General features: G+C 38.5%; 1 protein-coding gene across 5 annotated transcripts; it reads right to left on the bottom strand.

Moving 5' to 3' along the window:
- Window positions 1-6: 6 nt before the first annotated feature.
- On the bottom strand, window positions 7-13,012 carry LOC108664968. 5 transcript variants are annotated; one of them, XM_047883767.1, is made up of 7 exons: window positions 12,650-13,012; window positions 5,096-5,235; window positions 4,494-4,576; window positions 4,016-4,193; window positions 3,343-3,625; window positions 2,168-2,288; window positions 7-1,635 (listed from the first exon to the last, which is right to left on the bottom strand). In XM_047883767.1, the coding sequence occupies exons 4-7, from the start codon at window positions 4,133-4,135 to the stop codon at window positions 1,458-1,460; spliced, it is 702 nt and encodes a 233-aa protein (XP_047739723.1). In that variant the 5' UTR covers window positions 4,136-4,193; window positions 4,494-4,576; window positions 5,096-5,235; window positions 12,650-13,012; the 3' UTR covers window positions 7-1,457. The 5 variants fall into 5 exon arrangements, with proteins under 5 accessions (XP_047739723.1, XP_047739724.1, XP_018007159.1 ...); XM_047883768.1 differs by having other exon boundaries at window positions 5,096-5,224; XM_018151670.2 differs by lacking the exon at window positions 5,096-5,235.
- Window positions 13,013-13,327: the final 315 nt, after the last annotated feature.

Here is a 13,327-nt window from a genome sequence, read left to right as displayed (position 1 = left end):
AGAATTACAGTCCAGCAAGAGAGAATTACAGTCCAGCAAGAGAGAATTACAGTCCAGCAAGAGAGAATTACAGTCCAGCAAGAGAGAATTACAGTCCAGCAAGAGAGAATTACAGTCCAGCAAAATAGAATTACATTCAAGCAAGATAGAATGACAGTCCAGCAAAAGAGAATTACAGTCCAGCAAGATCAAATTACAGTCCAGCAAGATTAATTACAGTCCAGCAAGATTAATTACAGTCCAACAAGATAGAATTACAGTCCAGCAAAAGAGCATTTCAGTCCAGCAATATAGAATTATAGTCCAGCAAGAACGAATTGCCGTGCAGCAAGAGGGAATTACAGTCCAACAAGATATAATTAGAGTCCAGCAAGAAAGAATTACAGCACAACAAGGAGAAAATACACTACCTACAGTATGACAGAGTTACTGTCCATACCGAGAATAAATTACAATCTAAATCTAGCAAGGAAGAATGCAGTGTAGCAAAAGGGAAGGACTGTCCAGCACAGAGCAATGCTAGACCAGAAGGTCTGATAGGAATAGGAATGTCAAACTAGAAAGCGGGAATGCCAGCCTGCCATGGACGAATGACAGTCCGTAAAAAAGGGAAATACCATTCAACATAAGAATAAAAATTTAGGAAGAACGAATGACCGTCCAGCAAAATAAATTCGCACTCCAACAAGAGGAAATAAGTCTACAGCATGATTATGTTCCTTTCCCGTCTGTAGTATTCTTGACTTACAACATAATTATGTTCCTTTATCCTTTGTAGTATTCCTGAATTACAGCATAATTATGTTCCTATATCCTCTGTGGTATTCTTGATTGCTGTGTGACATTGGATCAATGAGTGAAAAATTGGATTCATTCATTGAATCCTATCAAATCTAATTGGATCAATGGATTTGAATGATGAAGCGAATAAATGGATAATAAGCCAACACTAATTGCACGGCTTATGTACCACCTGTGTTATTCGATTAGTCAGGAAATAATATGGAATAAACGCAAAATTAAATCGTAGAAATCGAAATCGTCCTCGAAACGAAACCATCCGAAATGATTATTCATTTGTTGACATCGATCTATATCGATATATTTTTGGCATAGACGTAAGTATTAATCTATAACAGTTTTTGTATTCCTAACAAGCACGCATAGTTCTAAGGCAAAACATTTCATGGCCTCCACAGATAGTTCTATAGTCCAACTGTTTCAAAAAATTACGAAGTTGTCAGGGTGAATTAGAATAACGCTCACTTCACACTTACACTCGGGTGCATTCACCATGAACCACGTACGTGAACTGGGTATACCCGAGTAATGTCTCATTAACCACATGACTGACACCTGTATTCTTGATTATATCTAGGTACACCGTCTACATTGTACTGCTCCTTAACAACAATCCGTACGGTTTCATTGTTTCCAATACCGACGTCGTGTCCACTTCACAATAACCTATTTCTTTTGTTGTCGACCGCCGCCAAGAAGGTCTTGATCTGCGCCATGGAGATGGGACAGCCGGTGTAGAGCTGGTGGCAGGGCGAGGGCTGGTAGCCTTTGAAGAGCTGGCCCATATGCGCCGCCACCTGATACTCGTGCTGAGTCTCACTCAGCATGCTCGGACTGCGGGTAATGAACGCATTATAAATTCAATACATATTTATATTTTCATGGAGTTAATAATGAGATGGAAATTTATGAGATGAATGAAATAATGGCTAGGTATACAATCAGTATGCCTTAGTTATATGCTCTAACTTCAATGAGTAAACAAAACTGAAAGTATTGACTGAATCCAGCATATTTCTTTCAAGAAACTATCTTCAGTCCTTTGGCTAATGTCTCAAAGCCTTGATTGCGTCGAAATAAAAAAAACTGAATTAAAATTGTATAATTTTTAATTTTAATAGCTAATTACTGGATCAAAATTGTGCTTTACGATCGAAGTGAGATATTTTCAAATGGAAATGTTCAATAGTTCGAAGAAACAATTGAGACATTGTCGTTAATAGGAAAATATTACGCGAGCCTTGGAATATAAGTGGCTACATAATTTATCTGTTATATCGATCCATTATAGAGATGACATCATCACATTAATTTGTCGATTAGTACTAAAGTGTAAATTCTAAAGCATATACATTTGTCATGTTACCTGTACATGTTAATCCATTCCTTTTCTAGATCAGTGGTGATTGTGTCCAAAGTTTGACTGTGAACTTCGCAGATGAACTTTGGTAGACATTTGTAGACTTTGCGTCTGATCTGCGCCACTCCTGAAATAAATGCAAGCAAATCAATCGATGACTTGGAATGCGGAACTAACTTGTATTTGTAGGTTTATAAATGTGTTAGTCGTTTCCAGCATGGGGAAGAATGGAATATGTAGGAAAAATTCGTTTCCAGCATGGGAAAGAATGGAATATGAATTGAAAATTTCGCCTGAAATATGAGATTGGAAAGGGTCGAATGGAGCATGTTAATGGAAAGGATCGTATGGAATAAGTGAGTGGAAAAGGTAGAATGTGAATGGGAAGTTGGTAAATAATTAGACGGGCTGGGGCAAAAAATTGTTACAATGTAATATGATGACCATTTAATGATGTAATTAATGGACGCATGTAATTAATGACCGCGTTAATATCGTAATTAATGGCCGTTTTCAGATACTCAATTAGATTATTCTGATTAGCAAAGTAATGAAATATTAAAACGCAAGGAAATTTACGACGTGGTCATGGTGGATATGGCCTAATTTTATTGAAAGGACAAAAACTCGTAACATGGCATACAACAGTGTTTTTCTATAACATTTTGTACTAACTGATTAAACTAATTAGTTATCTATTCGTTAATCAATGAATATCTTGGAAATTATCCATGGGAGCTCCCAATAAAATTTTCTGTTTTTTTACGCATGTTATTAATACTTGCTACATCAGATGAAACGACAAATGCTAAAAATGAAATCATTTGAATTATCACCGAGAGATTAAGGTCTGATTCGAGACACCTTACATGCGTGTGATTGCGAGCCAGACATAAGTCGTCATCGTTCATAGATACTTGAGGCATGCAAAACACATAAGCACTGTTTGAAAAATGACCGTTAACGGTAATACCGGCGTTTCAGTGGCCGGTCGGCACGTGAAAAGAAACACCGTTTCACCATTTTTATTCCAATTTAACACCAGAAATACGTAAAACATCTGATAAAAACGGCGAAACAGTTTATTTTCACGGGGCGACCGGCCACTAGGATGCCGGTGGGACCGTTTTTTCACCGTTTTTTCTAACAGTGAGGACGAGAAGCCCGTTAAAATCACTCACGTTCTTGCAGCGAGGTCATCAACTCATCTTGATAATCAGCCATATCGATGATCCCATCGTGTGAATCCAGAATAACTGCATCTTCAGGCGGACTCAAACGAAGGACTTCACCTTTACTCCTTCGTCTTTTTATATTTTTTGGCCCTGACGGTTCGGCTGTGTCTTGGGGGGAGCGATTTTTCAAGATCTGAACCCGCACTTTTTCTATTCCCTGTGGCTGGTCTTGGTTGAGTAGCGTCTGTACATCAGCGCCGTCCATCTGCGTTACCGTAGAACGCTTTGTCTGAAATAAATGTAACGTTTCGTCTTCAAAAAATGTTTATACACCATTCAAGAATCTAGCAGGTCGGTGAGAGTTCTGGAGCTAATGGCTGTGTACCGTATCAATGAAAAAGTTTGATGCAATATAACGCAAGAGAATCCATTCAAATTGACCTTGTCAATTGAATCTTGTTTCTCGACGCTTGCCAGGAAGAGAAGTTGCTTCATAACAATTTTCAATTTGTTCAGCAGATAAATATTGTAGACAATTGATAAATATTTGAAAATAATGTTTTTAACAATAAAACGCTGTTGAGAAACCAACTAATTTGGAGATAACAACGACATTTTATTTATATATTGTCATCGTCCTGGGTGGTTACAATAAATTTATGAGGCGCGATATGCTCACCCGAGAGAGTGGCAGCGAATTAAGAGTGTCGCTGAAGACAGACTCGAGCCACGTGGTTAGGAGGAAGCAAGTTAGGAACGCGGCCAGAGCCGTGAGTCGTCTGCTGCCGTACCAGTCCATCGTCTGCCCGCCACCTCCTCATGCGGTTGTCTTAACTCAAGCTCGCCGTGTCTAGCTCCTTTGAAGCCAACGAACGGTTTCATTATAAAGAACCGATGCTTGCATGCGTAAAATTAAAACTATTTTTCAGTAAAATATTATAAAACTTCAAGAAATTTTCATATGAATTGAAGATAATATGTATCTCAGTTAAAATAAAAGCAGGTTTTATAAATCCCAAGAGGTGGTCTGCGCCAAAATTGATTAAATCTGATTTTTAAGAAGAGTTCGTGTCACCATACCGAATTTGTTTTATTTTGATGACCATCGGCCGCTGTATGTAATATTGTAATGCAGGAACCTCTTTATGATATCTTACTTGCGTTAGTCGGAGCGGGGCGCTACAGAAGATCAAATCTCATTTATTTAGTGGCGGGCACCAAGCTTCCAGGCAGCGGCGGCCTAACGTAGCCAATAGGACCAACATTAATGTGGTATGAAGGTTTACTTCGTGAAATTGAGTATGTTTTAATTGAGATAAATAATAAGAAATAACAGATATGGTACATAGGGGTAAAACGAACATAACGTACAATATCTAAAAAAATATATGTATTTTGACATTGCTTCTGTCAAATTTGTCTCCACGCTAGTTTTGCAATTTCCATTTAGACTTGAAATTTGCGATCGTACAAAATTGAAGTTTTCTTGGAGTTTTCTTCATGATATAAAATAAAGTCTTACAAAGACATTTTACTTCACAATGTTCCAAAAAATATGCATTTATTTTTACATATAGGTACTAATTAATGCGGTTTTACCGTTTTAAATATCATCGCTGTGTCTCAACTCATCCCAGGAAACATGGAGATTCCAAATGAAATATTTAAAAATAAATTACCGTACATTTGAGAGCGTACTTTAGGCTAAAGTCAGCCCGAAGCACGCAAGCACAGTAATTTACTCCCACAAGAACTTAACTCGAGCGAGGAAACAAAAAGAAGTTTGTTTCACGAAGGCCGTGTAGTGGTGAGGGGACCGTACATGTCAAATGTCAGTGAGTCGAATGCCGTCATAAGCTGCAGCCATCGTCTTGTATACACGAGGTGTCTGAGTCACCACTAAACGTCACATTTCAGTTTAACATGGAACAGGGGAGACAGTTTCATTGGTGAGAATATTTTGCACCAAGTGAACAATAAAATAAGTACATAGTGAAAAATGTTGTATACGTTGCAGCATTTGCATTTAAATTAATTAAATTAATACATTAATAGGTTAAAAATATCAGTTGCTAAATTGTTTTCTACGTGTTCAAAGCAAATCCACGCGTCAACATTTCTTCTCGCTTCGAATCACCGACATGTGGAATAGCCTCCCCGATGACATCGTTGGCGCTCCAAGTATGAACGCGTTCAAGAACAGACTAGATAAAGCTATGGAAAAATCTATGTTCAGATTTGAAATGCCTAGCACCATATCGAACCCGGTGGAAGTCGAGTAGCTATTTCAAACTATCGTCAGTCATGAAAAGATCCGGTCAAATGACACGATTTTAGATCTTCTGTGAACAAGGCACGAAAAGGAAAAGAATCTGCGACAGGCCACATCAAGCCTACAATTCAGCGCCGAGATCACTATGTTATGTTAAATGACAAAGTATTTTGGGGTTGAACATTTTATAGGTGAGTCTAGGTGCTAGTTTCATTCTAATTTATTCTAAATAATGCCCAAACCCTACAAAAAATTAAAAAAGTATGACCACGATGAATGATAAAACCAAATTTCGAACTCGTCATGTAACCGGATCAAAATTTAATAAGCTCATTTCGACAATTTTTCCAGGGGGAAGCGCAGCTATGCCAGTATTGCAATAAACAAACACAAAATTTGTAAATCTGTTAATTTTTAGCGAACTGCACAAGGCTTTTAAGCCACGAATAAAAGTCCGCATTTCTTCTCTCCATAGCAACGGGATAGCATAGCGCTCGTCGTCGCAAGTTCCGCCTCGAACTTGTGGGTCTGCGGAGCATCGCAGGCGCTGCCCGAGCGCTGTCTCTCCGTGGCAGTGAAAGTGCAACGCGCGGTGCCGTCGTGACCTACATAGCTCTGACTCAGTTGTGAAATGATTGCACTAAGAAATAAAATTCTCTGTCCCTGGAAATACAGGGAAGTTATCGTGGGAGGCTCATATTTGGTAATTGACTTGATGTCTTGCGTGAGATTGAAGGAACTTGCAATTGGACTGTCAATTTATCACACATTCACAGACACTTTTCGGTAAGCTTTATTCGAATAAAATGTTTCATTTAAATTAAGGATGGTTTTCATGTTGTGGTTAGAATCTTATAGTATTATCAAAAATTAGCAAACATATAACTTTACGCTTGGAATAGGACCTATAATTTTTGACACAATTACATGCGCATTGAATAATTATTAATGAACATAATTTGAACAAGAGGCTAATGCTGTATTTGAGTCAAAAACAGAGGCGCCGCAATACCGCCGTAGGTTGCTTTCTAATATTGACCACGATGGAAACTTGACAGCAAGTAGTGAAGTTCTGCCGGAGAAATCGTCAATGAATGAGGATTGCAGCAGGCCTATGGTAGGTGCTGCACGGAATTTTTGCAAATACTTTCAACATAGATTCATTTCGCGAAGACTGAAATAAAAAAATTTTCATTTAAGCAGTCAAATGCACTGAAATTTTCAGAAAATACTTCGTTTAAGATTTATCATATGTTCCTACCTAAATATTTGGCTGCGATAATTAAAGTTTTTTCCAGACAAATTTCGATATCTTTCATTTCCAAACGATATTCGTTCTACAATTCTATTTTATCTAAAATTTGCGCCCAATTGTTCAGAATTGTGGCTGACTTTACACACAGCGCGTTTTGCTTTTATACGGAAAATCAGTTCGGCTAGGCTGCGTCCTATCAATAGACCATCATAACAATAGTCAAGTGATCTGCGGTTAATATTACGTTTATTTATTAAGCTGGAACTCTGGCTGCTTGGTTACTCCTCACAGCCCAGCTACAGAGGTCATCTACACCTATAGCTGGGTAGTTATTGCGTACTTTGCGCTCTTTAACGAAAATAGAGTTTATTGGCCTGATAGTGTGAATAATTTTGATCCCTTGCGAAGTTGTGCGAGTTCATAACAAGGATGGAATACATATTTACATATGATTGAGGTTTATAAATACCTACATGGCTACTATGATGTCTCACGCCCAAGTTTTGCGATGGGTACAGCGAGAGACCTCCGCGGAAATTCTCTAAAAATCCAAAAGAGCCACTTCAGACTGAACATTAGAGGTAACTTTTTCTCTCAGCGCATTGTCACAAACTGGAACAGCTTGCCAGAGAATGTCGTCAAAGCACCATCTGTGGATACTTTCAAGAGTCGCCTCGATAAACATTGGCTTCATCTGCCTACTCTCTATGCTCCATCATTCCAGAACTAGACACTAACTTTTTTTGCAACCCAGCCGCCCCCGAATTTTGCTAATATTACAAAGTTAGTATAGTCTCGGAGAGACGAACAGGTCTCTGAGAAAGGCCTCAAGCGTCTAACTTGTCAAGTCAAGTCAAGTATTTGTGATGCAGACGAACACATTTTCACGCCCACTAAAAGCCTCTTGCGTGGCTGTGAACTGAGGGCACCTGAATACCGCGCCCTTGAGTGGCGAGGGGAGCAATGGCCCGCGCAGCTGCGCTGAGGTGAAGGCTGGCATCAGTCCCGTATGCGTCCACCACCCTTCGTACAATAGATTATCCTCCGTCCCTAATAGGAACCCAGTCGCTCTCAGGTCACGCTGTTGACCTAATAAATTTTATGGCTGTGCGTTCGTGCCATAACCAAATCGTGAAACTTATGACTAACCTGCATCGGTTTAATGGATATAATTAACTAAATAATGTAAAATGGTAGAATAAATAATGAATGATGGCTAAAGCTACCTACTATTGAATGCAACCTGGCTGTCATTTGTTGCTCTACTGGAATATTGGCCCAAAAATGACCATAATTTATCATGTATATATTTAGAATATTTTTGCAATCATAATTCAGTTCATGTTCACTGTGGACACAACACAGCTTGAATAAACCTATGTATACGGCTTGAATTAACTTAACGAAGTTATCTAAAAATCACTCATGGTTACTTATTTTTTTCAAAAATGGCTGGCTCATTTGACTCCATTATTATGATGATATTTAACAATACAGGCCTTAAATGCCTTAAACACACTCGTAAACGAATGAGCATACCTCTGATTTTACTTTTACTTCCGTTGTTTCTCTAGTCACACATGCAATACAGAGAAAACGGCTACAACTTTTACTAAACGATCCATATAGAATTATCTCATTGCGTGCTGCAGTCCAGACTTCACCATCACTGTCGCTCGAGGGCGACCCAAGCTTGTAGTTAAATCGACGACGTCAGCGAAAGTGTAACGGCGCAGCGAGCGTGTCGCGCTGCAGCTACGACGTCCTTGTGCGCGCGTATGCGAGACGCAGCAACAGAATGCAAAGATAATGAACAAGAAGAAATCAAGCAATTAGTTGTTTGAGCGATAGTAAGAACTGCAATGCTCCAAATTATTTAGTTTTATTCAATTTTGTAAATTCATAGATGTAGTTTAATTGGAGTCTCTGTCACTGGACTTCATGAATTGGCCCAAAATGTCTTCGAAATCGATCGATTTACATTGCGAGGACTTGTGAATAATTTCCAATAGTTGTGGAAATATTTTCCTCCAATTTTTTTAAATTTGCTAACAGTGCATACAACTTGGGACTTGCAACAACTACAACACAGCAACATGGAACATGTGAGAAATCGTACAGAGAATCAGAAAATAGACTGAAATGGAAACTTTGAATTTAATCAAAATGGCTGCGCATTGGGGGACATTTTCAAACAAAATCAATTTCTAGTTTTGATCTATAAAAGCTATGACTAATTCTACTTTCCGAAGTGTTGCTTCCTAGTTCTACTTTCCCCAGAATTCTACTTCCAAAGATTACACTAATAGTCTACTTTTGCAAAAACCTTGGCTAGTTCTATAGGGGCGCATGCCGGTTTCCAGCTTTGCCAAACTTCACACTTAGTTCATATGTCTTTCCGTACATAAGAACGCTAAAGGGCATAACAGCCTGTGAAGTCAAGTGCTAAAAGCCATGGCGCCGAATGTTTACACTTTACAGTCCCAAAATAAGCTTGCTACATGTAAGCCTGACCAATTTGCCATACTGCATCTGGCAAAACCTCTTCTGGCCTAACCTACCCAAGTTGCAACATTTCTCCGCCCAAAACAAACCTGAGTGGACCTAACCTAACCTCATGAGATGCAGGAATTTAGAAAGTGGTCCAGAAGTGGTTAGGCCGGAGTAGGAAAAGCCGGACGATGAACAGCCTGCTTATGAGCGAGCATTCTTATAAGCATTGGCTGAAGACCTACGGCGCTATTATCTTTCGGCAGTGTGTCGCTTGTCTGGCTTGCGGGGTTCAAGCGTTGTCTGCGGCTTCTAGCTCTGAGGCTGAGCAAAGATAATGCATGGTGAAGCTAGGCGTTGGCTCCATGAGGTCTTATTAAAGAGTCAAATTTGTGGCCTACGGCTGCGCCCCCGCTTATTCGTAATCCTTGTATTTGTATTTTCAAATGAATCTTTGGACTTGTTCTACTTTAAAATTTAATTCCTCCCTAATCCGTCTTTCCAATACCCAATTTACTATTCGAATTGTCCAAAGTATCCCCTGGCTAATCCATTCCGAAGAAACAGAATAGTCTTCTTCTCCAATGAAATACCGACTAAATTTACCTCTAAAATTATTCGGCAATTATCTTTCTTTATGAACTACTATTTTCCAAATTCCAGGAATTGTCAAAAATTTTCCATAATTCATGACAATTCCTGCTTTCCAAATGATTCGCTTCTCGTCCTACTTCCCGAGGAACGAATTACATTCCATTTATTTGCACATATTCAGGCTCTGGAAAGCGTTGGTAATTATTATGCAGATTTTTGGCCATTCAGATGAAATTTCTACGTTTATTCTGATTAATATATTGATTAGCTATCTGGAGTCAAAATAGCAAGTTCCGCTAGTCAGGGAGCAAGATATTGGCTTTGGACTTGCGTAGTTGCAATAAATCTTCGATCCTTAAATGCTCATCACAGCAGTTTTCTATTCTTAAGCTTGTAATTCTTTCAAAACAGTAGGTAATTGCTAAGCGAGCAATAACTGCTTTGCTGCATCATCAACTTCAGACAGCAGTACGTTTCACCAAATAAGCACGACGCGAGAGCGAGACCAGCAGCAGCTCCCTTGTCCACCAGTCAGGCGATGCTCTATGCGTTTGAGAAATCCATGGGGTCATTACGAGTGCGAGATAAGAAATCGCGGCCTGTGGTAAGCCGTAGTCAGCCGGTGCAACCAAGACGGAGGAGAACGAGGTCAGTGGCTTTCGATTTACTCGTTCTTTCTTTCATTCATCCCTTGCAAAAAAGCCTCTGAAGGAACATCGACAGAATTGCCTTACGCGTTTGTCGGAAATGCATCTTCGTTTGAGCTCATGTAGAGCAATTAATCTTTTATTATGCGGCAAATAATGTGAACGAATTTGTTTTAATTTGGTGGCTGCATGACGATTCTGAAAAACAACTCTAAAACCATATTTTTAATGCCTGATCCTCGTCGAGAGTAATGATTATGGAGGAATGCACGGTCAGTGCCCTTATAACTTTCCATATAACTATAACTACCTAAATGTTATAACTATAACATCTTCCTTATAAATTTCTGTTTTGAGTTAAAAATGATATCCAAAACTTTCCAGCATTGGTCGACAAATGTGCATGTGTCAAGGCGCAAGTGAGGCAGTAGGTGAAGCTGGAAGAACTGGTAACACTTTCTCAGGCCAAAATATAAAAACGTGAGGTGAAAGTTGCGCGCTGCCGCTGAGGACATCTACCGGCGCTCGCTGTTGTCGATCTCGTCGGCGCGAATTAGCAGCGCTCTCTAGCTTCAAGTCGATCAAAATTTCTACAGGAAAACTTTGCAGATTTGTGCATAGTATAAAGTTGTCTTTCAATTCAATTGGAAACAATAATTTCTAGTGAATTGTTTCAAAACTGTCACAACTTTATTTCGTCATTTGTCAATAAATTGTCCTTGTATTGGACGGACTCTATTTATTCATTGGAACAATTATAATAAAGCTTCCCGGTTGGTATATCACTATATGTAAGAATTTTTGTGTAGTGGAAGCAAACGTAATGGCATAGCGGAGACACGACCGGCATGTGACAATATGATGACTGAAAAGGCGTCAGTTTTCACTAATTTGTGTTCATAATATATTACTGTAATTCACGAATAACAGAAGAAAGTTTACTGCCTTAACTCTGAAGCTTAAATTTCGAAGCTTTGTTTTCTGTACTACGTTACATCGCGCAAATATCAATATTCAGTGCCTAAGATTTGAACCAAATCGAATAATTGAATAACAGGTTCACGGGTCAACAAGATTATGAATACGTTGGTGTGCACGCTGTTTACTTATTTCCCGACCTCTCCAGATAGTATATCTCAAATATTGATTTGAGAAAATACATTCCCTACAGTAGCAGGTAACTTCCAAGTTAAGTTCATACAAGCGTTAATAGGATGCAATCCGATAGGTACTGATAGAAGCATTGTACAAGAATTTAAATTTTTCAATTATTGGTACAGGACTTTTGTATGTAGAAATATTTTTTATCGAATGAACTGATTTAAAACCTTCAATCAGGGCTTTGATGACAAAGACGAAACGCTTGGATGCACCAAATTCATGCAAATATTAAATGAACAGCATAATAACTTGCAACTATTTTTTAGTCTGTTTGTCCGTTTCATTTTCTTACGTAGTAATTTCTGGCAGCGTATTGTCCCCTTCAGCACATGCTTGGACGACTATTGGGTTAGATGTTTTAGACGTTGCTTACAAATATATTGAGTGAAATATATTTGTCGAGTATGAGGGCTCTGATGCACTCCAATAATAGCTCTGGAAATTATGGAATGAGTAATGACTGTTAGATTGTGCTACACTTTGATTGGTAATTAGTGCAGAATAATTGCATTTCTTCCATGATATCAGGACATTTTTTTTCATTTTATATCTTTATGTAGATAAATATTGTCATTTTAAAGTTAATCAGGACATTTTTTTGCATTTTATATCAATATCTTTATGTATATAAATATTGCCATTTTTAAGTTTGAAAGGTGGGATTAAAAATAAGGAAGCGCTAAGACTAATAATTTTCGATTCTTACTCTGACGATGAGGGAAAAAATTTGAATACCTGGAAATGTGGGGGAAAAATGTGAATATCAGGCAATATGACAGGCACCTTCAAACAAAAGATAACACACCAATGAAATAATTTTGTACTGGTATTGCCTATTCATGGGGTTTTTGTTCAATCTGGATTAGTGACAGATAAAGAAAGTCAAATTCTTACTTGTTCTATGATCTTGAAGTGTGTCGGCCCCTAATGAGCAAAATTTCTCTTAGATCCTATACAAATTTTATGCAGACTTCAATGTTGCAACCATCTAAGGATAAACCTCCATGCGTAATTCATTCCAACCTAAGCACTTGACAAAACTTGAGTCAAAACACGTTTCGAACATAATCATCTAAATTTTCTAGTTGGAGAAGATGCCTAATTTTAGGATTTGTTATCAAGGGAAACAGAATTGGTCACCATACTCCTTCTAAATTATATATGTATTTTGGTTATCTATGAAAGGGATTTCACGAAAAAATAATGCGCTTCATGACAAATGAAGCCTGTTTGTTGTGGCTACCTGACAGCACCGAGGGACCAGCAAACACTGATGCAGTGAGACTCCATTCGCCCGCGCATAGCTGCATGGCTGCGGCAAACGTTCAACTCTCTCTTTCAGCTGGAAGGTTCTAGCTCATGCTTTCTCATTGGCGGGATATAAACCGTGCCATGAGTACTTGCTAATAACTCAGTAATTTTGAATACATAAAAAGAGATTATTTGAGTCAAACTCAAACGTTTGGCCGCTAAAGCTCTAAAACCGAGAAAATAGACCAAAGTGTTAGATTAGGAGACCAGCATGAAATTCGGTAAAAATTTTCGCTAAATGTTGAAGTCATTTGAAGAAAT

The sequence above is a fragment of the Hyalella azteca genome, unplaced genomic scaffold (genome assembly GCF_000764305.2).
Source record: "Hyalella azteca isolate HAZT.00-mixed unplaced genomic scaffold, Hazt_2.0.2 contig13648, whole genome shotgun sequence".
Taxonomy (NCBI): domain Eukaryota; kingdom Metazoa; phylum Arthropoda; class Malacostraca; order Amphipoda; family Hyalellidae; genus Hyalella; species Hyalella azteca.
Note: the sequence above shows the minus strand (reverse complement) of the source record. Positions and strands in the feature narration are given on the sequence as shown.

Excerpts from the sequence above, each read along its gene's own strand:
- LOC108664968 (XM_047883767.1), bottom strand. The coding sequence starts at position 4,135 with ATGGACTGGTACGGCAGCAGACGACTCACGGCTCTGGCCGCGTTCCTA. Across the intron at positions 3,626-4,015 it reads ATTCGCTGCCACTCTCTCGG|ACAAAGCGTTCTACGGTAAC; the intron begins GTGAGCATATCG and ends CATTTATTTCAG. Across the intron at positions 1,636-2,167 it reads GAATGGATTAACATGTACAG|TCCGAGCATGCTGAGTGAGA; the intron begins GTAACATGACAA and ends CATTACCCGCAG.